General features: G+C 44.6%; 1 protein-coding gene across 2 annotated transcripts in view; it reads right to left on the minus strand.

Annotated features, from left to right (window-relative positions):
* Positions 1 to 617: 617 nt before the first annotated feature.
* ankrd50 (ankyrin repeat domain 50) overlaps positions 618 to 27,817 on the minus strand; it is a 33,552-nt gene continuing 6,352 nt past the window's right edge. Inside the window, exons 3-5 of one of the 2 annotated variants that reach the window (XM_070962368.1) lie at positions 20,335 to 20,567; positions 2,677 to 6,221; positions 618 to 2,373 (exon numbers count right to left, since the gene is read on the minus strand). In XM_070962368.1, the coding sequence (XP_070818469.1) occupies positions 2,680 to 6,221; positions 20,335 to 20,567 (3,775 nt within the window). In that variant the 3' untranslated portion in view covers positions 618 to 2,373; positions 2,677 to 2,679. Of the gene's footprint in view, positions 6,222 to 20,334; positions 20,568 to 27,817 lie in introns of both variants that reach the window. The other variant, XM_070962367.1, reaches the window with a different exon arrangement.

Consider the following 27,817-nt stretch of genomic DNA (forward strand, 5'->3'; position numbering starts at 1 on the left):
ACTTCAGCTTGATCCATGTGTTGTGATGCCTGCAGTGTCCTGGTTTGGCCCTCCACCATTAAATGACCAACACTGGGGTAGGTATTAACAGCATAGCCTGTGGTTTTGCAGGCTTAATGCAGGGGGGGAAACACTTCAGTGGATAAAAAAATGCCTCTGGGTTGAAAGGAAAAAAGAGTTAACAGAGACAGGAAGGGATATCTGCGAGGAAAAAAAGAAAGTCACCGCAGTTTTGACCATTTCTGGTTGCCGCAGTTCCCCTCTCAAACACTTATCTTGCTTTTTTCTGGCCATTTTATCAGCTAGCTTCAAAAAATGCCAAAAAAAAAAAAAAGTGAATGGAGCATCACTGCTAACACAACCTTTTCTGCCCCAGACATATCAATCATTCGGCCTTGAATTTAGAAATATTTGGCTGCTTGACTAAAAGATGAAGACGTGAAAAATTGCCTTCAGCATAGCTTCAGATACCAGACATCAATTTAAACGTCCTCCTGCCTCCGTAATGAGAAGGCCTCACTGTCATAACATTCATTTATCGCATTCCTCCGTTCTGGGCATTTTGTTGATGTCCAGCCCCGTTTGTGTGTGAAGAAATGTGCCAAAGATTTGTTTTTCAGCAGTAAAGCAAATATGTTTATTAAGCACTTTAATATACATCAGAAAATTCCACTTCATATAATACAGGAATTCTTTTTAAATGAAAGTTGAATGTACATGGTAAGCTATTTACAATCCAATCACTGACAGTCAAATCAAAGATGACAGACAAAACACAGTCAAGACAAACAAGATAACTGCTTAATAAGACTATACAGTATGTTTCCAACACTGTTTCTAGACCTGATCCTGCCTTGAATCCTTCTATTGACCCTTCATGGTATACGTTTGAGCTACTGTAGTACTGAAGAGCTGAGAGCTTTCACTAGGGCTTATAAGTGTTTGTGCATGCGATTGGTTTCTACTCCCCCCAATCCCAGTTCTTGGCAAAAAATAGCTCACTGTTGACAATATGAAAAGCCTGCAAAAATATGACACAGTCTGTAAACGCTAACGCAGCTCCACACAGTTCATGAGAAACAGATGTTTCAGTTCCCTCAGCGTCACAGTCGAGCACCTCCTCCCCTCCGTCTCCCGCGGGGTTAAGTCCTGTTGAACCGATACTCGGCGTCTCACAGGGAGAGGGTGGGACAGAGTTACGTTGTTTCAACTTTGGCTTTACAACTCGGCATTTCAAACAATATCATTCACAGCTATGAGTTGTCTTAATGGCTGAACCCTTTTGAGCCGTTTTGTGTCATGCCCCTGAAAAATCCAGCAGGAATTACTGGAAATTAACCACATGACAAGAAGGAAACAAAGCTTGAATTTTGTTTCTTGCATTGCAGTAGGTTAAACATGTAACTCTTCAGACAAATGCAATTTTCTAAATCGCCGCTTTCACTTGAAATCGCTGCATTTAGCACCAAACTTTTGCTGACGGTACACAATGGGTTATTTAAATATTTTTCTGCACACACAAAATAACAACACACAAGCAACTGAAAAATCCCATAGGGACAAAATGAACTTTTTTTTTTTTTACATTTTCAATGAACCTCCCTCTTTCTCAGATATTTGTAATAATACACAAACGCACGCACAAAGCCAACAAAACTGGGAGTCCAAAATAACTGCAGGCAACTTCTGAACACAGCACCATGGTAGAGCGTAATGCAACACAAAATGCAGCAAAAGTGGCTTTTCTCCAAAAATAAATATGCTTGTATATACTTGTGAAGTAAATTGCCATAGCTATTAACATGTTACACACAACAGAGGTTTAGCACACTGATCAAGGTTAACACAGATTATTTGGGGTCTCTAGAAAGGCAGACTATCAATGCGCTTAAATTCATACCATGGCATCACTTACTGTTATGTCCTGTGGTTTGTGACAATGTACTCAGTGGCACATTGCTGTCAGTGTGAAAAAGTAGACCGAACAAACACAATATAAAATAATAAAAAAGCATTGGTATGTTTCTCTCAAACAGTTACTTTGATAAAACATGGATGGGATACAAAGTGAATAGAACAAAAGCATGTCTGTCATTTTACTCTTTTAAAAGTGCATACACTGTTTATTAAATAGCATTACATTAAATTAAAATGATAGTTTGCATGAATACATGAAGAAGGCTGTAACAGATGTAGGCACATCGATGTATCAGTTCACATAAGCCTTGGGCAGCAATCAACAATCATCCCTAGGTATTATTTTGAGGTCTCCCACTGATGAAATAAATCTAGTATTTTTTTTTTATGGAGATGAAAACAGTTGCTTTGGCACATTCCCTCCAATGTCAGCATGATGAATGGCATTCAAGACATCTGAAACAGTATAGGAATGACTTGGGTTAATGTTTTGTTTGGGAGGAACAAGTCGGCTTATCCAGATTGAGGCATTCTTCATGCAAGTCTGATTAAATCCAACTAATGGTGGTTGTGTTGAGTGCGATCCAGTATCAACTAAAAGTCAGTTATTGGCCTCTTTATTAGCCACTGTAAATGAACAGACAAGCCAAAGTCTTGCCTACGTGCTGTCACCCTGACCTTAATTTCAACTTTGAGACAAATGCTTGATATATTTCAACAAGAGCACATACTGGAGGATTATTTTGAAACATCTCTTACCAGCTATAATGGAGTCTCCTTTTTGTAGTTAAACCCAGGGTCTGATCCTTCAATCTGCAGTTTCAGGGCTTGTTTAAGGCTTAGCTCGGTTTCCCCTATGGGATAGTTCTCTAGAACATCCTGGTGGCCTCTGTTCTGTACAGTCCGAGGAACTGATACCCTACTCAGGAAAACCTGATTACCCTGTAGATGATAGTTGGGGTTGGTCATGATGCCATTCCTCCTCTTCTCAGAACAGCTCTGCTGCTGGATGAAGAACTGATCTTGGCTTTGCCCCCTTTCCTGCCGAATTGAACCACCGATCATGATCTTGCAATGGGGATCCTTCACCGCAATGTTCGCTACTGATTTGTTGAGAGCAATCCTCTTGTCGAACTGTGTCATCTCGTACTCCAGAACCTGGCCTTGGGTTGATCCACTGTTCTTGGCTTTTTTCTTGTCTCCCAGTGCTCCTTTGCCGTTGGATGTCCCATTTCCGGTCTTACTTCCCTTTGTTGACTTAAGACTGGGTTTTAACTGAGACCAGTCAAAGTCACTGGATGGAGATGATGGCTGCTGACCAATGGACTTAGTCGTAGAGGAAGGGGACACAATAGACTGTCTGCTCCGGCTGCGAGGCAGTGAGTGCTGCTGGATTTGTTCAGTGAATGTCAGTCCATGAAAACTGTCAATCGGCACAGTCTGTGCTGTGGCTGTGGACGATGTTGTTCTCAAGGAGGAGTTTTTCGAACTCTTGAGGGAATTATTTGATAGGGAGGATTTCTGTCTATCTACTGTGGAATCAGGAGATTCTGATGGTGAACTGAAAGCATGGACAGGTCCATTGGGTAGACCACGTCCAGACGACTGCATATCTCCTGCCCCAGTGCTGCCAGAGCTGCTTGATTTGATGGTGAGGGACTGCATTTTACCAGTCACCGCCAATGGGGTTTTTTCCTCCATGGTGTGCACTGGGGATGGATTGCAGCCATTTAGAGTTGTGGCCCCATACTTTTCCAGAAGTTTTATGATCATTGAATGGCCACCTTTTGCTGCCACTCTCATTGCTGTGCGTCCAAACTGGTCGGCGTGATTGGGGTCAGCACCATTTTCAAGGAGTATTTGCACAACATCAATGTGACCCTCTTGTGCAGCTATGCCTAGTGCTGTTGCTCCCTGGTTGCATGTATGATCCACATGTGTGCCATTCTCTATCAAAAACTGCACAACTTTTGTGTGTCCTTGCCATGCAGCAGACTGGAGGGCAGATCGCTTCTCATTGTCACAGGCATTCACATCAGCATGATAGTTAATCAGCAGCCTCACCATTTCAACATGTCCTTGCCAGCAGGACACGTGGAGGGCCGTTCTACCCTCAGTGTCACAAGCTTCCACATTTGCTCCGTTTTCAAGGAAATACTCTGCCATAGCCAGCTGATTTTCAAGTGCCAATATGTAGAGTGTCGGGCGTCCATCTGCGTCTTTGTAATCTATGTCAGCACCGTGGCTCAGCAGCAGTTCGACAATGTCCCTGTGGCCTTCTAGTGCAGCCACCCTGAGAGCATTTCTCCCATCATATCCTCTCTCGTCAATGCAGGACTTGTTTTCCAGAAGAATGTGCACACAGTCATAGTGCCCCTCTTGTGCAGCTAATATCAGCGGTATTCTACCATCATTATCAACCTCTGTACAACGAGCACCTTGCTCAATAAGGGCATCGCACACTTGCCGGTGGCCCTCAAATGAAGCCATGTGCAGCGGGGTCCAGCCTGCATCGTCCCTGTGATTCTCGTCCAGACCTCTGTCCAGCAGAGTTCTGACCACCTCCACATTACCCTGAGCAGATGCAATGCTCAGCACAGTCCTTCCCTCACTGTCAATGCTGTCCACAGCAGCCCCCCAGAAAAGCAATGTGTTGACAACAGAGGCATGGCCCATTGATGCAGCAGCAAGAAGAGGAGTGCGACCATTGTTGTCTGTGTGATCCACATCAGCCCCTCCTTCCAAAAGAAGATCGACTACATCGACATGTCCTTCATAGCCAGCCACAAGGAGGGGAGTCATGCAGTCTTTATCACAGTGGTCAACCTCTGCTCCCCGGTCAATCAGAAGGCTCACAACAGAAGCATGGCCTTTACTTGCAGGAACACAGAGAGCAGCAACTGAGAGGGCAGTCCTCCCATCCACATCTTCATGATTAACTTCAGCCCCATGGTCCAAGAGGTGCTCAACAATCTCTCTGTGTCCCATGTATGCTGCAGCAATGAGAGCTGTTCTTCCTTCATTGTCTGCCTTGTTGACCTCAGCCCCATGCTGAAGAAGGTTCAATACTATGTCTTCATGGCCTCCCCAAGCAGCAGCTCTCAAAGCAGTTCTACCATCCGCATCAGCACAGTCCACTTTGGCGCCAGCATAAAGCAGAGCTGATACAACCTCTGAATGTCCACCCCAAGCTGCTGAGCGTAGGGCCGTCCATCCATCATGATCTGTGTGGTTTATGTTGGCCTCACAACCGATTAGGCAGTTGACCACTTTGGTATGGCCCTGCCTCGCAGCAAGAGTAAGTGCCGTTTGTCCATGGTTGTCTTCCAGCTCCATGTTTGCCCCTCTAGATATTAGCAAGTTGACCACATCAAGGTTTCCACTGTATGCGGCGTTGGCCAGCAGAGTTCTCCCACTGGAGTCATACTGGTTCACAGATGCACCATTGTCAAGTAATGTCCGTATCGAGTCCTCTCTTTCAAGGGCCTGTTGTACAATACATGACGCATGGTCGTCCTCATTGTTGACATGAGCTCCAGCTTTGACCAGAAGTTGCAAGACCTCCTGTTCTCTTGGTATAGAGGTGGTCAGAGAGTCTTTCGCAGGAGTTCCATTCCAAACCATCCAAAGAGCCAGATTAAATGGCTCAATCTGCAGATTGGAATTGACCAGGTGCAGCGCAAATTCCTGCACTTCAAGTGGTTTGAGCTGCTTTGCCCGGCAAGTGTAACTCATTGCCAACATCCTATGTCCCTCTGCTGCATTGCATAAGTACTTCTGGGTGCAATGCTTAACATCCAGTAGCCACTCTGCAAAACTGTAGTGAAAAAGGATTTTAGTGCTCCCAAGACCATCAACCAACAACTTGGAGAGAATGTCCATCTTTTTCTGAAACTCTTCCATAGTCAGTGTCATGTTTTTGGTCCAGACTGCATGGTACAGTTCCTTTACCGTGAGTGGCCTGCAAGTGGCCAGGATTACATTAAGGATGGGCTGGACTTTGGCAAACTGTTTTCTGACAAATAGTCTCTGGCAGAGCCACAGGTAGAGGCCATTGAGAGTGCCAGGGATGTCACGGATCTCACGAAGCATGATAAAGTTCTCCACCACGCCATCCAGCACACGCTCCAGGTAGAGGAAACAGCCGCTGCTTTTGATGTGGAGTTGGTTGAGCATCTCGGCTGTCTCCTTTGTCAGGTGCTGCCTCAGGGCCTCCTCCTGGTCCAGCCTGTGGAGGATGTACTGTTGCACATCCTTTACGATGTAGGCCTTGCGCAGATCATCAAGGCTGATTTTGCGGAATCCTGAAAGAAAAGATATGGATATTAGAGAAGTCACCAAAAAAGGAACATTAAAATTAAGTTGGCTTGTATATGAAGAATATGAAAAGATGTAAGTAGCTGTTCATGATGGGTGGTGTTACTCTCCCCACAGTGTGCCTTGGAGTCATTATCTTGAGTCTGACCTTGAGATCCTACCCAGTATCTACCCACTGATCTTGTACCTTTGGATAGTTAGAAAATTAAAGGTTGGCTTAACCTAAGACAAAGGATAATTAACAGTAAAGCCACGTTGTTAAAGAAAAACCTTTCAGAGGAATTGAGAGCATAACCCCTCTGGCTGCTAAAGGCAGACATGATCAGCAGGAGTTCACAATCAGTCCAGCCCATAAAGAACTAAGCAAAATAAAATCATGTCAAAAGCGCACTATATTGTGTCTGCCAATAATTTAGGGTGTGCATGCAAGAGGATAAAAACAGTAAAATTTCAGTAAATACTGAAATAATTAATACATTATATTAATATATACTTGTGCTGTTGCTTATCCATGTGCTGCAACATCCAACTGTGTAAACACTCATCAAAAGAAAAACTACAAAAAGTAAAAGCAGTGGTCTTAGCAGAGAGCCTTAAAGAAATAACACAGAGAGTGATAACTATGTCTGAAAAGCCATAATACCCTGAGAAAAATAGAATTCCTTTCAACACTAAAGTTGGGTTGCTTGGTCATTCAACCCAGCTATTGACTGCAGAGGTTATTAGCGCTTAATCAGCAGGAGCAGATCTGTGGCTGAGGCTGAGGATGAACAAGAATCAAAATGGAGGAGAGCAAGGTAGACATCATTTCAATGCCTGTAGCACATCAGTGGTCTGTAAAACATTTCTCCAGTGCCTCACTTATTATCGTGCTACATGCTCCCAGCACAGACCTTTAGAAATCCTTCTGAAAAAAGAAATTATCACAGTGGGTCTTAATGAATGATCTTTAATGGGAATTCCTCTCCAAGATGTGGAAAAATGGCTCCATAATGGCCTCGGCTAATGGGTATTAAGTGAACTTTCCTCCACGTTAAAACAATCTGTTCATGGTCTGTGTGGCCACCAGCCCGAGGGCGAGGAGAGCATTTCTGCATACTTATATTTACACTTCCCATGGCTCCGGAGGTTACTGGGACAGGAAAACACTGTCACCCGAGGCACTCTCAGCGTTATTGACATACAGTATTTTACAACGACTAACAGGCCTCCAACTCTGAGGAAAGCAGTTGCATTCTTCTCCCTAAAAAGGTGCACTTACATGCCAGACTGCGCATGGACTCATTAACAGTGACCTTTTTAAAGTAAGGTAATTAAAGTTTTAATTTTAGGCATCTCATTATTGGCTGAACCTTTTATGTACTGACAGGAAACTGCTCTGAAAAGAATCAACAACAAAATTTAGCACCAGCACTTTCATCTTGAACAGTTTGCTGTGATTGCTTTGATTATATAACACAACTTTTCCCTGTACATAATGTGAATCAGACTCTGTCACCAAGCCTGAGGCGGTGCTCTGTTCATCTGACTGCTATTGTGTGGGTAGAAAAGGCTGTGAAATCTTACTCCACACAGGGCCAGTGCTCACCACACCTGGAAGCCAGATAACAAACCTGATGAGTTTAAGGAGAGTTCCCAAGCAGGTACTGACAGTTTGGACAACAGATCCCGGCAAACAGAAGGCACGATGGGTTTTCTTTATCATCTGCTTCTGAGTTTGTTTTAGATAAGCACGCCTCCACCAACTGTGTCTCACAGTGATCTTCTTCTACTTTGTCCTTGAGGCCTTACTTATGTTTGAAGCTGTGATAAAGTGATGAAATTAAGGCATTCACACCTCAGATACTGACAGAGTTTAATTACATTCTTTGATAGATGGCAGAAAGTAAGAATGAAGCACTGATTTCAATTCTAATAAATCACACTTTTAGGTTGGACTTTGTTATAGGCACAAATCACCCAATATTTTATGAGAGTTTCTAACCCCCGGGCAATTAAAGGGTAAGTTTTTGGGATTTGTGACTTTACTGTAATAGCAATTATATATGAACAGACAGGTTCCGCTTCACAATCTAAACTGGAAGGAAACATAAATGTAAAAACTCCACATGCTTGTTCTAAATATTCACGTCTACAGATGTAATTTAATGTGCAGCAAGGAGGCAGCTGTGCAATTGGTTTAAATTATTGCAGCTGAAAAGTATCACTCCCCAGCATTATACCATATAACTGCCAAGTAAAAACTCAGTGACCCTAACCCACTTTCAGCCTGTCATTGTTTTCAGTGACTGTGTGCATTTTCCACCCTCTCTTCAGCCTCTTTTCTGCTCCTGCACCAGCTCCCACTCCAGTCCTGGAGAAGGCACTGACATAAGAGACAGATGCACAGTCAGCATGCATAGCAGCTATAGGTAAGTAGAAACACTGAAGCATTTCGACCTTTGACAACTAAAAACCATCAAAGATTCTGTGTAAATTCAAAACCTGTGCTCCAAAAACCTCTGATTTCTCATAATTACAGCGCCACGGGAAGACCTGCAATGCAATCATGCATTCTTTCAAGTTCATATCAAAAGACACAGAAACACTTGAAGGTACCTAATGATCCTAATGTGCAGTCCTGTTCTCAGTGTACTCACGAGTCCTCTGGCTCAGACTTCAAGCATTAAAGATCAAATTTCAGGCAATCAGAGGATTTCTCACTCCTACTCCCATTATTTTCTCAAGCCTTTTGTTTCATGTCAGGTTCTTAATGGTCTTTTGTTTAGCTTGAAGGCCAAACTAGCTGGTGTACATGCTTCCTTCCCCTTTTATTGATATTTTTGAGCTCTGCTTTTCAGGCTAATGCAGAATCACAAGTGCTTCATTCGACACACGCTCAGTATCACGGTTTTATTTACAATTCATGTTGACAGAGAGACGCCTGGTGTGTTCTCCTGCCTGTGTGACTCTAGCGTCACGGACTTTCTACTGGACCCGATCCTTCTTTGGACATTCTGGGTTTGCTCCAGTTGGGACAGGAAACCCACTAGCTGAGAGGGGGGGAGAGGCCACTGAAGGGGAAAAACAAGGACCAAAAAGAAAAAAAAAAAGAAGAAGACTTTAGAGGACCAATAAGAAAAACTATTTTTCAAGCAGCTAGTGGCTTCAGCAAAGCGTGACATTTAATATTTTGTCTTGATGTAGACTGTTCTGCTCACACAGGGACTAAGAAAAACAGTGAGTGTGTATTACGGCCCAATTCTGGAGATGTTACTCTATCGTGAATATTTTCTCGGGGGAACAAAAGAAAAATGCTTCTGCGCTGTAGTTTATGATAAACAGTTTCTCCTACATTCCACGGTCGCTGACACACCAATTATGAAGATACAATGACTAGGAAGGCTGGAGGAGGGAGGAGGAGACAGAAATTTGACTGCAGCCACCATGAAATAAAGCACTTGCCTGGATTAAAAAGAAGCTTTTTACACACACACACAAAAAAAATCTTTTTCTATATACAAGAAACAAAAACAGCTCCAGTGAGAGTCCACCAAAAAAAGACCTCCTCTTTCAGTCGGAGGGGATGAGCTACAATTTCCACTTTAGTCATCAGCAGACATCACTTCACGAGGCTTGGATGTCAACTGTGAAGTCATGGCATTATTACTGCCCTAAACCTGCAGATAAAGCACTAAAAACAACCACAGGGGGAAAGTCGTCCAACCTGTATTTGATGACTGTGGTGTAACAGGAACTACTATTAAGTACTACACAAGAATGCAAGAACTTTCATTGGCTACAAATGTTCAAAAGCCTTCCAAGAACCGCTTTTCTTTCCAAAAACTAACAGTCATGAAGGCCTAGGTTTTGCACCATTAATAAGTGGGCTACACAAACTCTAGCTGGGTATTGTGTGTGTTCAGGCTTTTTATGTGTGTGTGTGTGTGTGTGTGTGTGTGTGTGTGTGTGTGTGTGTGTGTGTGTGTGTGTGTGTGTGTGTGTGAGAGAGGATGGTTCAGAGTCTGAACAAAAGCGAGTGCTAAACAAGCAACAAATGACACATTCATCAGGGTGAGGGATGCAGCTCCCGAGTACAGGCCTCTGAGCCAGCTGCTGCTCGTTACAGAACTGGATACCAGCCACAGGAGACAGAGCCCGGCGTACAAAAGAGGGACTGTTTGCCTTCTAGATTAATTTTTCAGATGACAAACGAGGCCGCGTGTGTGCATGCGAGAAATAAGAGGTCCGAGCTCATCAAGCAGGATTTCGGAAGAGCGGCATCTCCGATTCGGCGCGTTCTTTCGCGAGACACCATCTTAGGTCATCTGATCCATAAAGAAAACAGAAACCCAAGCCTCGCTGCCCTCTCCTCAGGCTCTCCAGTAAACCCGCGCTCGACAAACGTCTGTTCGACAGCTGCAGCGTTCCCGGCTCCAAAAAACACGAGAGCGCCAACCTCCTAAACACAAGTATGTGGATGAGAGTCAGCTCCAACGGTCTGCAAACAACAGTCCTTTGAAAAGAGTGCTGCTATTTAATCTCTGAAAAATCCTGGAGCGTTCCTCATTTGACTGCATACACTCTCTAATTTCTACTCTAAGAGACCACTGGAGATAACACGTTCTACTTTATCTCGGATAAATGTGGATTATTCACAAGTGAGAAAAGACAAAGGCAGGCACTGAGAAGCTTCGACTCTAATGGGGCGCTAATTCAACTGTGCAGAGATAACTGTTGCAGGAGAACAACATTTTAGATTAGCAGCTTCATTTTAGGCGAACTGCATGTTTCCTGCCATGCTGCACGACCACCGGGCGAGACGCTGAAATGATTACACTTTAACAATTAATTCTTGTTACGCTACAGGCAGGGCACATGAAAACGCTCCTGTCCAAACACGCCTCTCTTTCAAACGGGATGTGAGAGGGTTTCCAGTCAAACCTGTTGTGTGCGACTGAACGTTGCTGCCGAGGCGGGGGGGCAGGGGGGGGAGCAAACAGGAACACGTTTAACACACTGAAGCCCTTTTCACACATGGAATACTCAGCACCGCCGCCTCCATCTATCTGTTAAAGTGGCGGCATTTGGTCAATCACATGCTGGTGACTTTTCACTACTGTGTTCAGACGTGACAGGAGAGAGACAGAAAACAGCTGTGAGATTAAAAAGTTATGATAGCTCTCACCGGCTGCATCGCTGATGGATTTTAAAACTTATTTTGCCGCTGGGGCCTTAATTAATGACCACTGTGACTGCGAGGGATGCTCGCCCACACTTCAAACTGTGAAACCACTGAAACGTTTTCACATCATTTTAATCATATAATGTACTGATGGCGAGGTCTGCTGCCCGTTTTATTGTATCTGAACGAACACGAGTGCTGACTGACGGGCTGATAAATTGGGACTGTTGTACATTCATGCAGTTGCCATGAATGAACATTGGAAATACATGCAGAGACTGTTGGTTAGATCATTATTGTAAGAGGGTTGCTTTAACTGCAAGGGGAAACATCATTTTTACAGACTGGCCTGATGTGAGAGGATTGATCCTCAGTGCTTTAAAATCGCCTCCTTTGTTAAACTGATTTTGTGCATAAGAGACCATGATTAAGATGACGAATGCATTAATAAAAATCTCTCCCTGCATGTTTCACCCCGTGCTGCTGGAGCGCTAATCCAACAGCATTCATGTCAAACTTGAAACTGATGCAGAAATGTTACCAGTCTGACCTTATAGGACTGTTGTTGGGACGTTAATGTGAGCAGGGTCTTATTCAGACGTGAGGCCGACGTGTTAAATTGCCGCCAGATTAACGTGAGAGGTGCATGCCTGAATGAGGCTTTAAAGCACGGCTCAGCTTTAGAGGTATCAATCAAACCACCTGCACACGGAATAATATATCAGTCATATGAGCATCTAAGCAGAACGCACCAGAAAAAGTTTCTTCTCTGACAGCCTAAGAAGAAAAGTTCCCGCACACATGACTTTGAATGACAGGATCTCATTAAGATGCTGACAAAAGACAGTCGTGAGGCTGCACCTGGTCACATGTGTGCCTTCACTCAATGCATCCCATAATGGAGATCTACTCTAAAGAGAGTTGTCACTTCATGCTGTATCATAGAGCTTCTTGCAGCTGCACAGATGACTGGAAACTTCATCCAAGTGAAGCAATTCCAAAAAGAGAACTGAAATAACTGAGCCAGAAATCCACAGATCAAACAGGACCGGGATCAAACAGAAGCAGAGTGATTCAAACCGTCCACTAACACTTTCTGTAATCAGGGAAAGAAAGAGCTTCTACAGTCAATAATTCCTCTTCTCATACCACGTGGTACTTTTCATTTCTTCCCTGAAGTTTAAAAGGTTATATATCTAAAAGGCTCCATGATCCTCGCACCATAAAACAAAACATTCCCACTTGTCGATCTCCGCTCTTGTGCTGCTGGGAGTTCGCCGCCCCACACAGGATCAAATTTCCTCTATCGCTGCCCATGTTTTTGTTCATCATTACACCGGCTGACCTCCCGGCGACCTCATTTAGCCCTACCAGCACATGTTTCCATTCACCTGCGCAAGAAATGGCTCGGCCTAGCACGTCAATCGTGTTTTATTGGCCATCGAGTCAAACAAGCCATTATCTGCTATCAGCATGCAGTGCCAGGAAGGTTCTGGAAGCATTTTAGAAAGATCTCACAGGGAAATGTCCAGACAACAGTTCCAGCACAAGGAAAGCTGTGGCAGCTTGCTGTGGAATCAGGTACTTGCAAAGTCATCCTTGGCATGCAGGTCAAGAGGCAGTGCGGTATAAAAATCCCCCGTCTTTAGAGGCCTTTAGCCCTGCAGCTAAACCAGCTGAAAGCACGCCAGGAATTCCACTGCATTTATTCTAACTAAGGATAAATTAAGACTTAATTTAAAGACCCTTCAATTAAAGCAAAAACTGACAAGTCGCGCTCCGTACGAGAGCCTTGAAAAAATAAAAAAAAATCTCAAGTCTATAAAAATTTGGCAGGGGCACGCCACATACCAAAGGGCATCACCTCGGGAAGAAAAAGGGCAGTCGGTTCGTCTGCCATGTTCAGAATCATGTTTCTGCAGTGCAGCACCCAAGGTGTTACAGATACAGACACGGTAGACCTGTAATTTGCCCGGCTGTCAGACTGCACGGTGGTAAATTACAGTATTCAGCGAGGATTATGGTCTTCAGCTCATCCAAAGTGAGGCTCAACATGCAGCCTCACAGACGACAACTCATACATGAATATGGACATAAATCAGCTTGTCTGTGTAAGCCAATTCCAAGAAGGGGGGTGGGGGGTGGGGGCTAATTAAATATGTCGTCCTTGCTCTTGTAACCCAGGCATCAAGGCACAATCAATACTGAAAGCTCTATGAGGAGAGGACAGAGAGGGCTTTTATTATGTTTTGGTAGCATGAGGCATTTGTCGAATGCACTCTTTGGTTTAGTGCTTTGCAATTTAGTCTGAGGCCAAAGCGTGTTGGACTTGTTTTAAAGTTCTTTTAAGTATTAAATAAAGACTTCTTAATTTTGAGCTCAAAGAGCGCCTTGGAGCTCTTTCCCCTTCCAGCCCCGAAAATTGTTCTTGGCATCTAATCTCTCATAAAACTTTAGACTTTTATTTCATAGTTAAGTTTCAAATTCATCTGTTGCCTTCGCACAAACACACATCCAATGGCCTAAATGATGCCACAAAATGTCATTTACTGGGGAGTCAGTGAGCAGAGCCATCTTTGTCTCTCTTCAGGGAGCATTCCACAGCCCAGAAGAAATAAACCATCCTCGCTGCTTTACGACTGTGTTTGTGTTGTCAGTCGGCCAGGAGATCTCGTGGTCCCTCCGCTGAGGTCTCGCATTTGACCAAATAGAAAGTATACAAAAAAGGGGAGACGTTAAGAGTTTGGTTGACCTTTTTTTGCGGAGGAACGGCCGTGTCGGATTCGCGCTCAGGCCTCTGGACAAAGGGCGGCTCAGAGAGGTGGAGGAGGGCGCATACTTTGAACAGGGCTGCGCTTTTGGTTTCTGATCATTGGTGGTAAATCACTTCTGTCTCTCGCCGTGTTGGCTAAAGAAAGCTCCATTCACGGCGGGGCAGAGTGGAGGTGGAAGACGTGGTCCGGGTCCTTGCCAGGGTGGGCTACCCTCTCTCCAAAGAGACCAAATACAGGAAACAAAAACACAGACCCACCCCAGGGTCATATAATATCCTGAAAGTCGCTGTGGAATTTGTAACGGCTTATCTATACGCAAGAAGACCTGCTGCTAAAAAAAACAACTCAGAACATGAAGAAATGCGTCATTTTAGGAAGGAAATGAGTAAAGGCCCCATCAAAATGCCTCACAGGATGAGTGTCTTCTTAAAGTGGCCACATGCTCCTGCAGCATTCCTCAGACTGAGCCTGGAATATAACCGTCTTAATTACAGCTGTGATTCATAACAAACAGGGGCTTTTACGTGTGGTTTTGTATGTGTGTGTATATGTGTGGCTCTATTCCAAGTTTCTAGCTGGCACAACCCACAACGCCTGCCAAGTGCCCCCTGCGACCAACTGGAAGAACTAATAGTAAAATTGGGACCAGAATGAAAATAATAATGTATTTTATGATCATGGAAATCAATCTAATTGAAGTTGCTGTAACACTGCACAGCAGGAATGTGGTTGTTTAAGGGAAGCTATTATCTTTCATGGCTCCAGTAGCACACTGATACTATATTATTATAACTACTGGCACTGCAGTTGACAAATCCATGCCTTCTCCATCTTTCCTCATCCCTCGCTCATGTTGGCTTTTTCCTCAAAATCCTAAGTACAGCTTGCACGAGGTTTTGCTTTGTGTTTCCTTTAAACTGGGCTGTATCATTGTCATCTGCCTCCTCCTGTATTCATGCATTAGTCACAACATGGGAGGAGAGACTTCAGTGGCAGCAGCTCAGATATTATTCCACGTGAATTTTACCTCAACAAAGGCTGCGTTTTGAGAAGACTTGTATCTCCTGTTTTTGGGTAGGTTTATTGCTGACTGTGTGTTAAAAGAGCTGAAATATCAAAAGATTTAAAAGACAAATGAACTTCCTGAACACAAGGAATTGACAGGTATACTTTTGCTCCCACCCCCCTCTTATCAAACATAAGAGTATCTGCTGGGACTCACAGCGGCCGCAGTACCGCCTGCTGCCTCCAGGAGAGGCCGTCACATACTTACTGCATGAGAAACAGTGACTTTGACAAGCATGCACCATAAACAATATTGGACAGATGGTAGTCATTATAGTTCAGTGATGCCTCCTCACGATAAACAGATCACACACTAGGCTGGATCAAACGCTGTGAGGGGACCGGGATTAGAATTAGTCTGTAATTATTTTAATGAGCCCATAAGCAAAGTGAATCTTTTCTTTGCAAAAAAACGAAAGGAGAGCCTTAAAAAACCCAAATAAATACAATTTCTGCTTCATCATATGTTGAATTGGGCTTATTTGGCATTTGAGAAGTTAGAAGAAGCATTTCTGAGTCAGCAGAAAAAGTTTTGTGCAATTTTGAGAAATCATCACCTTCATCGGTTTTGTCCGAGTAAGTGAAATGATGAGAGTCTGAGGTACGAACTGTAGAAAAAAGAAATGTCTGAGAGGCTGTTTCTATTTAAAAGCCCAACCCCCTGTCTCCCACCTCCACCCCGCCCTCTCTTTCCCTTTCCCTCGCCCTCCCTGCTGCCGGAGGCCTTGTTAAATTGGCACAGATTCTGCCTGACTCCCAACCAAAATCGCTGCCTAAGTGTTTCCACTCCGCTACCCCTATCATGGCCTTACAGTAGCACAGCACACGGGTGTGTGTGCGTGTGTGTGTGCGCGCGCACAGCAGAGGCAAGCTTCTCCCCGTAGGTCTGCAGGCGCTCGGGACATAAAGAAGCAGCACGGACTTCGCTTTTTAGCGCGAGCCTTATTAAACACCTCGAGTCTGACTTTTTCTTAATCCGTTTCAAAGATGACACACAGAGACTGAGGCTTGATCAAAACTGAGTGATCACATGATGTGAGTCAGCCAGAGGGACAAACTCTTACTCCTCCACGCACAAACAGAACGGTCTTTGTTTGCGAAGCTTTAGCCGAGCGGATGCGAGCGAGTCATTCTGCTGCAGAAGTCAGAATGCCTCCTTCTTCCTGCTCGGTCTCAGAGGTGTTGAAAACTTCCCAAAGCACATTCCTCTCTGAGACAGACACAAGGAATAACAGTTGAGCAAGGAAAGAGGAATTCAGAGTCTAGCTCCTGGGGACAAAGTCATCTCTTTCAGTCAAAAAAAGAAAGAAACACCCAGCTGATGCAGAGAATATGCGTCAGACTCCGGTGAGTTAAACACAAATCAAAGATGGTGAAACTCTTCGGTTTCACTGCTTTTTCCTGAATTCTTTCAGGAATCTTAAAAGCATCGGTGCAGATTTCAGGTCCTATAACTTCTCTGCAGAATGACCCTCTGGTAAAAGGTCATTCCTCAAACTTTATCGCCACTATATTCACATCACCACAGAGTTCCCATCACCGCAGACCAGAGTATACTGGGAAACCCACACAACCTCCACCCCAGACGAAATGGGCCGCTCGTATAAAATAGGAGTTGGCTTTGCACAGAGCATGAAAGTGGAGTCTTTTGGCAGGTCACTGCCATCTCTGACTAGTAAACAATATGGAGGGTATTTTTAGGGGACACTTGGCCTCAATTTGATACTCTGAAGTCCTTTGGTCTATTTTCGGTCCAGTGCTGCATGAATAAGAAGCATCCACACGGCCGTGTTCCTAATAAGAAGCCCAAGCTAATGGAGGACGAGGTAGGTGGGTGCATGTTTGTCTAAGTGCGAGGAAAAAAAAAAGGCGGTCTAGCAGAAGAATTTCCAGTGTTGAGGTAAAAGCGGAAGACTGAATCTAGACAAAACAAAGACGGCGCTAAAAGCAAAGGAGGAAGGCCGAGGCCTGCTGAAGGTCTGCGGGAGCATCTCGATGCACAAACTCAAAGGGCTCCAATGAAACGTCGCAGTAATGAAAGCACTAAATCTAGAACAGCGTGTTCACATAAACACAGCCACACGGGCAGTTCTTAAAAAGAAAACGGAAAAACAAAATCACATATGTCCTTCACTCCTCTCAGACGGGGGCATCACATCTGATGTGTGAGTTTGGCTCCGTTCAAAAGGCCTTTTTTTAAAAACGACTGCTGGGCAGTCGCAATAAAAGCTTGGCCGTCATCAAGAGGCAGTAAAAAGGGAAAGAGATGAGAGCCAGTCCCAAAAAAAAAAACCCACAAAGAAAAGAAAGAAGATAACTGCTGTTTATCAGATTGTTCCAAGATGAAATTCCCTTCAAACCATATCAAAAACTAAAAGAACAGAAAGCTCATCAGCTTCCAACGTAAGAGGAGAAAAAGGCAAATGGGCAATCAGAGAAGTGCTCGAGACAATCTGAAGCAAGTCCCAGATAAAAACTTCCCATTAGCGTTTACATCAGCGGCATATATAGCTCTATATTCACCCGGTGACTCCGCTGTCAACTTTATGAGCAACTGCAAATAACATCGGATGATTTGAATCTATGGTTCAGCTCTGAGACGCACACACAGGATAGACCAGTAAATACGATTTAATGCAAATTGCTTCTGAAAGGAAATCAAATGTAAAACTTCTTCTTCTCCGTCTGTGTTGTCTGTGGGCTCAAAGTTTTGGAAAATGCTGCGAGGACGCTTTATACTACACAGAGATACCGATCCAGGATGTGATCCACCGCGGGCACCTACGTAGACGCTTTGATGTTCGAGGAAAGCGTGGGTGGGCATGTCTTTGTGATTATGAAGTGGGCAGCTTGCATCACAGTTGGTTTGTTGAATTAGATGCACGACGCCCACGAAAGACTCAAAGTGAGTTCTGGTGTCCTAAACCCCCCCACTGCCACAACACCGATCAGATCTCCACTCCTCTAAACTACACTTACACCAGTCTGACGCCTACACTTAAGATTTCACTTAATCCCCAACACTGCACCCAATCATTTACAACCTACTTTCAAACTACATTGTTGAGTTAAGATGGAAACAACACATGACAATCAGTCTATAATGAGAGACAGGTGCTGCGATAATGGTGACACTGAACTGCATCGTGAAATTACACCCAATCAATACTCAAATGACACCCATTCTGAAGAGGAGTTAAGTCTGGAAAGCCTTCGTTATGACCTCTGAGATCCTTTTTCTCATGGCTGGACCAAAGCAGTTTGAACGGACTGGCTGGCGCCACCTTCCTTACAGCTGCATTCACTCCGTTTAGACTATAAATATGACGTTAAGCATCTGACTGTCCAACACAGAAGCCCAGACACAGGAAACAGTACAAAAACACAACATCAGATGAACTCTAACCATGTTTCAGGAAGAATTTGTGTCATTCTGCTGTATTTCATCCTAATTTCTTACATTTTGATCCTGAAAATCTGGTTTCAAGACAAAGTTTAAAATGAATAACAGAAAAGCATCGTGATGTCATCATCTGAGACGCAGGAGTTCAAATAAGGTTTAAGTTTTCAGCCTCGTATACTGTTTCACATTTCTCTTTGTTCATTTCAGGGCTGCATCTGATGATTATTGATTAACACTGTGACTATTTCTTTAACTGATCGTCTCTTATGCAAATACATTGAGTGCAGTGTTTAAACTGGAGTCAAATCCCTCGTATGTGCACACATATTCTTTTGATTTTGATTCTGAAATGGTGAAAATGCTGATTAGAATTTCAAAGAATCCAAGATGGCGCCTTCAACTTCCTTGTTTTGTCCAACAGATTAAAAGATTTCCATCTTACAATGACAGAAAACTGCAAATCTCAACACTGGAGAGGCTGAAACCACAGAAACGTTTGATGCGTGGCTTCAAAAATGATCAGCTGATTATCAAAATACTTGCTGAGTCTGATATTATACTGCAGAAAATACAGTTCTGCACAGGTACTCTGCGTCTGCTGCAGGTTGAAACCAGCTCTTGTAGAAAGGCGCTGGTCTGAAACATGCCTACGCTCCTGAACATCTCACTTCTAGCTTACCTGCAGAACATCGTTGCGTTCTTCTGAACGTTTGCCAGCGACTGAATTCAGCGCCCACTCCAAGCTAAACGCTGGTCAAACTTTTCGTTTGTGCTGAAAATCTGCTCTGCACAACGATGCAGCTTCTAAACTTTGCATCATTCCTACATGACAATGTGCAACATGAGCAACGTCACCTAGAGGACCAGGACGAGACTTCTGTCTCTGCCTGATTTTATCCATGAAATAACACGAAAATGTGTAAATGACAAATTACCGTCCAGAATTTTAATGCATCGTTCTAATTATTTGGGACACTGCATACATCATTTATGCAGCGAAAGGAGGAAAAAGCAACGTGTAGCTCGTTCAGCCTTGAACCTGACTTGAAGCATCTCCTGAGTGGAGCAGCGCAGAAGCGACCGCTGAGACTGCTGGGATATTACGTAATGGTTTAAGAGGCGAGCTGAGGGCTCGAGAAGCTCCCACGTCGAGCGGTTTTGGGAAGGTAGAGAGGGTACACACAGCAGTGCGAGTCTGCGGAGGAGACTTCCTCCCACACAGGCAGGCTTTTGATTAAAGCTACGCCAGCTCATCGCCACAGAGGAGGCTGCTGGACTGACAGGGAGATAATAGCAGCTGGTGTGGTACAGTGTCACTGGACACTAAGGAAGCACTGCAACTCTTCCAGAGGTCTGCAGTGGTGACCCTAATCTGTTTGGGCACGCCGCAATGTCAGAAAGCCTTTTGTATCTGTACTATCTGAACAGCCATGACAGAAAAGTAACGGCCGCAGTGTCTGTTTGTAACCCCGTTTTCAGGTGAAACATATCACATTTGCATGGAAAGGTAGCTGCCGCTGAGCGGAAACAAGCACTGACAGGTGCAAATATTGTCTCATCTATCAAAGTGTCTTTTTACATCAGCCCCGCTCAGTCGAGACGAAGGTATCACAATTATTAAACCTCAAATAATCTTGGATAGAAGCTCTTCATTTACAGAAGACCTGAGCGAAGAGAGGAGCCAGACGCTTTACCTGTGAACAGTTTAGTGATGGCCTTGTTCTGTCGCCGGGCGGAGCAGATGAGAAGCAGCCAGGGGGGCAGGAACTCGTGGTGACTGGCCAGGAGCTCGGCGATGGTCCTGGGGGAGCCGGGGGAGGACCTCTGCTCCCCCTCGCCCAGCTGACAGCCTTCGTCGATGGAGTCCACCAGCAGGAAGACAGACTGCTGAGGAGGCTTGACGCTCAGGAGAGGCAGGAGGACACATCTGAGGACAAGAGGAAGACGAATGTCATCATGTGTTCAGATGCTTGATTGTGTTTCACTAATTAGACGAGAAATGTAAGTTTCTGTTACACAAACACTGTTTGAAGGCACAACACAATCCCACTGGCTGAGAAACAGTCGGTAAACTTTCAGAGTAAAGATGTTGAGCAGGAAGCTGCAGTCAAATTACAGGATGATTTTCTCCACAAAATTGGCAAATAATCATTTTCTTCCTCACGGGAAGCGCAGTGAGGCGAAAGCAGCGTCTGTCTGAGCGACGGCGTTTCTGAGGCCGTGTTTGTTGGTATTTTTGAATGTGACTGTTTGAAGGATGAAGGCATTACCGCTCGAAATCACAACACTGACGACTTTGGAAACATCATGCATTCACCTAAATTTAAGAAAAACTTTCCTCGAACTTTGAACCCTGAATCCTCAAACTCTTGCCTGGGTTAGGGTTAGGGTTGCCCTCTGCTCTCATCTTAAAAGCAAAAGTTTCTTGAACTTTATTTACATGTAAAGAACAAAAACATGTAAAAATGTTGTCTACATACAGAAAATATGATGAAAAGGTTGTGTAATATTGTTTCCAAATGTCAAAATCAACTAAAATTCAATCAAACTTTAGACTTTAAACTTTAAAAATGTCTCCATCCAACCCAAAGTGCATCCATTAACAGGCCCAGTGCGGATGATTTGAGCTCACACAAACATGCAGATACAGTCATTTATAATTCAGCGGCTCTTTCTGTGCGACAGAAAACTTTGCCGAGAGCTAAATGTTCAGCCTTGAGATTAAATCAATGACGTGGAGAGAAATGTGTTCAGCGACTATCAGGACAACTAAACATGCAGGATTTCGACAAATCTGCACCATAAATATTGATGTTTGAATATGAAAACCGGCCGTGTGGCGTCCAGTGACACAGCAAACATCATGCATGGCGTCCTGTAAGCTAGCATCACATCAACACTCAGCTGAGCGCCCCCCCCAAAAAAACACACTTAAAAGCTACATTAACATTTTGTCGACTCGCTCCGGTGCTAATGTGCAACTTCACACATAAATGCTCAGCGCAGCGAGATAGCAAACTAATGCATTTCTGTTCTGTGGGGTCGTGTTTGTGCTGGCCAGACTTCTGTTCGGCTGCCACCAACGGTTTCAACTCAGCCATAAGACGTCCATTTGGGAAAATGTCATTTCCCAAGACTCATAAAATTATTTCCAGCTCAACTGGCCGTGATAAAAGATCGGAGGGTTTCGTATTAGTGGCGTCTTAATCTGGGTCTAGGTTTATTAAACATTTAAAAAGGGGTCGAAAAAATCAATTTATCGCCATGAAAACTTGATTCAGGAGCTGAGGCGGCTTTGGGGCGTCCGAGGCGTTTCCACGGGTAGCTGTGGCGCAGATAAGATCGGTCACCTTGCTCGTGATGGGACTCTTGGATGACCACTCTTCCTTAATGGAGCTGACATCGGCTGTAAGCTTTGTCATAAAACACTAAAATACTGTTTTAATGAGACGTCCTCGGGATGCTCAACAGTCTGTCACTAAGCCTGTGGCTCCAAAGCTGCTCCCTTTAAAGCATCTTCCATTTCAGCCCAAGTTCATTATCCTTAAACACATGTGAGTGGAGACGGCTGGGGTGAAGGTTCCTGTGCCTCCAGTCTGAAGTACTGGGATATTCAGAAGAGGACATTTTCATAATGGTGTTCCACTTCAAGACTGTAGAGACGTACTGATGCAGGTTTCCTGTAATGTCAGACAGGTCTGATAATGTTTAACGCCGTTTGTGAGCTGCAGTACTTTGACAACATGAACATGAAGGTTTGTGCTTCCTAAGACTGCTTTACATGTGTGTTACACATCTATTTTTCAAGTTTCAGGTCTTCTGAAATCACACTTACTACATGTTAGAGATGCCTTCCACATCACACCAACAGCAGCACCGCAAAATGAAACCACCACTCAACTATTTGAAGCACTTTTCCCAAAAATGGACACCAGCTATTATGTTTTCTATTGACTGATTTTGTCTATAGTCTAATCAGAAGTTCTCATAGCTCAAGGCAAGGTCTTCAACGTGCTTGTTTTGTTGAACAAAACAGTCAAAAAGCATAAAAACATTAAGTTTTTATTGAGAAAAGAAAGAAATTGTCACTGGAATTAAAATGTTGCTGATTGTTGTCGTTGTTGAGGTGGACACTCAGCAGTTAAACGTGATTTTGCGAAGCTTCTACAAACTTAAACTTCGTATTTGAACCTTTTTGCAAGCAGTCTGAGTCCTCAACAGGACAGAAATGAGTGCAAACGGCCTCCAACCTTCACGTTTTGTTGTCAGCCTTTCAGAAGCGCAGTCAATCACTGCTTCTGATGGCCGCAGCCCACGGAGAACCTGCAGCGCCATCTGGGAAACTGGCCAAAAGGAATGTCCATCCACAGGGGCGACTGTGTGCGAGTGTGTGTGAATGGCCGTGTCAGAGGCCGCGCTGCCCACCGAGACAATCAAATCCACGGTGACAGCAAGTGGGCAAAACAAAGAGTCATTCTTCTCTCACAATTCAGCTACTTTGGGCCTGTCAGAGAGTCAAAAGACGAGGACTGCAGACAAAGAGAACTCCACGGGACACTGGAGAGAAACTAAGCTCAGGAAAAGCTGATTTAGTTTGCCAGACAGACCTGCAGCCTACCTGAGCCAGAGCTGAAAACTAATTCAGCCCACACACCACGGCTTTGGACATTTGTACTAACTATTTTGGTTCTCGCTCAAGTCCTCAACATATGTCCCTGTTGATGCCAATTGCTATTTAAGACTCGAAATAAGGAGAAGAAGGGGGATGTGAAATGCATCTAATGCACTCGCCATCTGTCACGTTGTGTGTGCGACTGAGGCGGCCGTCGCTGCCGCCACAATGTGCAAAGTGAAGCTTTCAGCGTGACGTTTAGTGAAGATGTCTGTGCCGACAGGGCAGCGCCGGGCAGCGAGCCAATGCCTCGCAAATTTACACAGCTCACTTTATAGAGCGGGCGCAGAGCCTGAAATCCATGCCACATACCCAAACACCAGCACACTCACGCACATAAACACTGACCAGGGTGCAGCACAAGCTCGAGAAAGCAGAGGGTGAAATACAACGTCCACGCCTGCTCTATTAACGGAGGAAAGGCCGGCCGGCGAGTCGAGCTCGGCTTCAGACGGATCACCGCGCAGAGCGAAACTGACAAAGCTTTCCACCGTGATCAGTAGAAGACCAGAGAGGCCTTTTCATTAGAAGGACCCCCGTCTCTTTATTTAGTTTCGAGTCAATTTGGAGGAGGCCTGCTCAGCGTCTTTGCTAAGTCAGGAGAGCTTAGTGCCACAGAGCTGAACGACAACAGCTGACTCATGCGCCGCCTCGTCCAAAGTGAAAGAGGCAACTAGCTTGCAGATTCTGCTCTCGCACTTTCTTCTGCGATTCTTGCATTATGCATAACGTTACTGCAATCATCCTGTTCAAAGCAATCAGACTGATGAGGACAATAAGAGCGCCAGGCTCAGAAACTGTATTCTTCCCCTTCCATCGGCCATATGCTCCCGTTTCCTCCCCGATCTGTTATCATCTCACTCCAGGTTTAACTGACTGGATATAAACCCCAAATCTGAGGTTTCACAACAGTTTCTGCTTAATGGGGATGTGATGAATAAAGCTTGTTTTTAAAGCTTTTAGCAAATCAAGGGGTTGATGCAGAGCGGTTACAGTGGAGCAGAACTGCAGTTATGTAAGCTGCAGACAGACGTATTTACATTAATTTGTGCTGAGAGCCTTTCATTAGACAGATAACCCCTCAGAGGATGTCAACCTTGCAGCAGTAAATTAGTTATTTTTCAGAAACACAGAAATAGCCATTATTATCATTTGTTCAAAAGAACTCAGAGGAGATTTGGGCGACGTTATTAAAAATCCTCATTAAGCTCAAACAACTGCATCGTGACACAAAAGATCTTCAAACCACGGTGATGGTTTTTTTTTTTTTTTTTATTAAGTGCACAACATCTCTCCTGACATGACGCCACTCTGCCCACATGTCATCTATCACTGAGTCGTCGGTTGGATAATTAGAGCCGGCTGCAGTTTCATCTCCTCTGTTTTTAGCCTCAATGTCAGCCAACGTCAGCCCGTCAATCCCTCAGTCGATCATCAACGACTTTGGTTAATCCCAATAACTTTGGTGATCCCTCACTGTTCATCTAGCGCCACCATCAGGTCAAAAATGGTGTGCTTTAAGGCTTAAAACATGCAAAACTAATGACATTCCCAACAGGCTCTGCTGTGCTTTAGAGCTAACTAGCAAATGTTAGCATGCTAGCACATAAACTAAGATGGTGAATGTTACCTGCTTTTACATTAGCAGCATCATCATTATCAGGATGTCATTAATCTGTGATCGACTGAGTCTTTCCAGGATGCCCCTTTCATACCCAACCATGTGTCAGTGTCGTCACATAAAGATACAGCTCCACTCTCTCCCCACGTCAGGCCACACCTCAGTCCGTGATGTCAGAGCAGGTGTTTTCCACAAACAGATGAACTCAAATAAAAGCAGCCGGTCAGCAAAACCAGCTCCAGCCCCCTCTGAGCTTGAGTATTTAAAAAGCGCTTGTTCCTGAGTTCTCTAAAAATGCTGGACGAAGCGGGCGATGTGATCTCAGCTTAATGGATTTGTAAGATCAATTCTGCACTGGATCCCGAGCAGACAAATGCCTGCAGCTGTCTGAGAAACCAAGTCGCGGCGACGGCGTGGTGAGGGCGCGTGACGCACACCCACAAACAGACGGCTCTTTAAAAAACGAGCCCCCATAATCAGCCCTTTCTGTCCTTAGAAAGACAAACCTAAGCTGATATCTGATGATCTGTGTGTCTTATGATGTTTTGGATTCTAAACGCGGTCATGGGACTGGTCACACACACACTGATCGCACTGTTTGTGTGACGGCGAGGGCGGCTTCTGTGACGCCCATCCACCACCCTTTAATTACACCCGACTGCGTGATTCTCTTGACTGGACTTTTAATAATCTATTCAAAAAACAGACAAATATCTGATGAGAAAATCCAGCGTCCTCATGAGTCAGACGCACTTCTCGGCCCTGTAATGCAGCCTTTTAATGATTTGCAAAAGTGTAAACATCCTGCACACGTTTTTTCTGGCCAGCACGCATACCTCAGATAACTATTCCAAATCCCCGAGCTCGTCCCAGCCCAGACGAGGTGTGCATTCCTGGCCAGCCATCCAATACTGTCAAAGGAATCTCAAATTTCATCCTCTTCACCCCCTCCCTCCTCCTCCTCCTCTCCCCGCTGACACTCCTGCCACAGTTTGCCTCCAAAATCGCTCTGTGCACAACTGTCCGTCCACATGTGAACGCAAACAGCTCACACGGATTTCAACATGGCGTCCGGCGCGAGCCAACACAGGTAGAAGGCTTAAGACGGCGAGATGGACGTGCTCGTGCTGAAGCAGCTGGTGGATCACCAGAAAACAATCTCTGATATTTGACCCGAAGCCCGGGAAACATATTTTCTCGCTGGGCTTCTGACTGCGAGCGCTGGGATCCAGCAAAGCATTCTGCCAAAGTCAGAGCAGTTTGGATCTTCCACAGCAGACATTTCTGCATTTCTCTGGCCGGTTTCAAGTGGGCGGACTCAGCAGGGGGAAAAAGTGATGTCACATTTCCACACCCACCAATCAGAGTTTAGAAACATTTGAATCGAAGTGATGGCGGTTGTAGGGATGTTTGCATGTCAATCAGATGTGATCAAACCACACCCACACAGTCTCTGTGAAGCTGGACTTTTAGGAATTAAAGTCTTCAGAAATAACAGCTGAGGATGTTTTCCGAGCTGTAAACTGTTGCTGATTGAGGAATGAATATTTAATGTTGCTGATGTGCTTTAGCCTTTTAAGTAATTTATTATTTACTGGTTCAAAAGTTTGAGTTTGCTTTTCTTCTGCTTTTTTTTGGTCATCGTAAATCGAATATTTTCCAGTTTTGGACAGCAGATGAGAAATTTAAAGACTTAGCTTGGAGTTCTAGGAGCACATGACGGGTATTTTTCATCATTTCCTGATATTCTTCAGACTGAATGATCATTCGGAAAGTTCCGGCCCTCCTTTGCCGTCACGAATGAGTCTAAACTCGCTTCAACTCAACTCTCCACCAGCTATTATACAAGCTCGAGCGCCATCATATATGAGCTTCATTTAGTGAGTGGGACGACAATAATATGAATGAGTTATGTGTGCCCACACAAGCACGTAGGCGCGCGCGCACACACACACACACACACACACACACACACACACACACACACACACACACACACACACACACACACACACACACACACACACACACACACACACACACACACACACACACACACACACACCCGCGGGTGGTGTGGAGACAGAGGCCGGCCTCAGATTGCTGAGTCATCATTGCAGCCGCACCAGTGCTGCTGTTTCTCCTCATCTGCTCGACTCGACTTGATGCGTCACACTGGGAGCCTTTTCTTTTTCTTTTTTTTTTGTTCCTAAAACGTGGCCCTAATCTGCAGCGAGTTTTCCACAGCCGTGCACCACATGAAAGGCACGGGGCCGCTTTCATTTAGCGTCCTTTAACCCCAATAAGCAGGGCCGCCCAATGTGCAACAGTCGAAAAGTCAACACAAAGAGAAAAAAACCCGCAAAGCTCCCTCGCAGACTTCATAAAAAATGTCTTGGTTGGTTTTACTGAAATGTGCCACAAGCTGAACTGTGTTCGAAATGAGACAAAGAGGCTACAGACGTATTATCTGAGGGTCAGTAAGTAACCGTTAGATCACAAGATGTCAAGACATCCTTACAAACATCTTCACATTTATTTATATCTCTAGCTCTGCACCTCACAATTTCCTACGTTTCCAAGAGCCAATAACTAGAATTCACTTGTCACAATGTCCTAAAAAAAGTTCGCTGTGAGCCGGTAATGCCATGCTGTCTTGTGAAATGACAACTTAAAACAGCCCAACAATATGCATGTTCACCAGAGGCCACCGGCGTCGATCCAATCGCGCTCTGTTTTGATTAATGTCACGGCTTATCTGAACAGTTATTTGGAACAAAGCAACAGGCAGCGTTTCACAAAGAAAGGTTTGAAGTGGCTGCCAGAAAATCAACATTTTCAACCGTCGTGTAGAAAAAGATCCGCAGCATCATTTTTTTTCTGC

Source organism: Chaetodon trifascialis, chromosome 5 (assembly GCF_039877785.1).
Source record: "Chaetodon trifascialis isolate fChaTrf1 chromosome 5, fChaTrf1.hap1, whole genome shotgun sequence".
Taxonomy (NCBI): Eukaryota; Metazoa; Chordata; class Actinopteri; order Chaetodontiformes; family Chaetodontidae; genus Chaetodon; species Chaetodon trifascialis.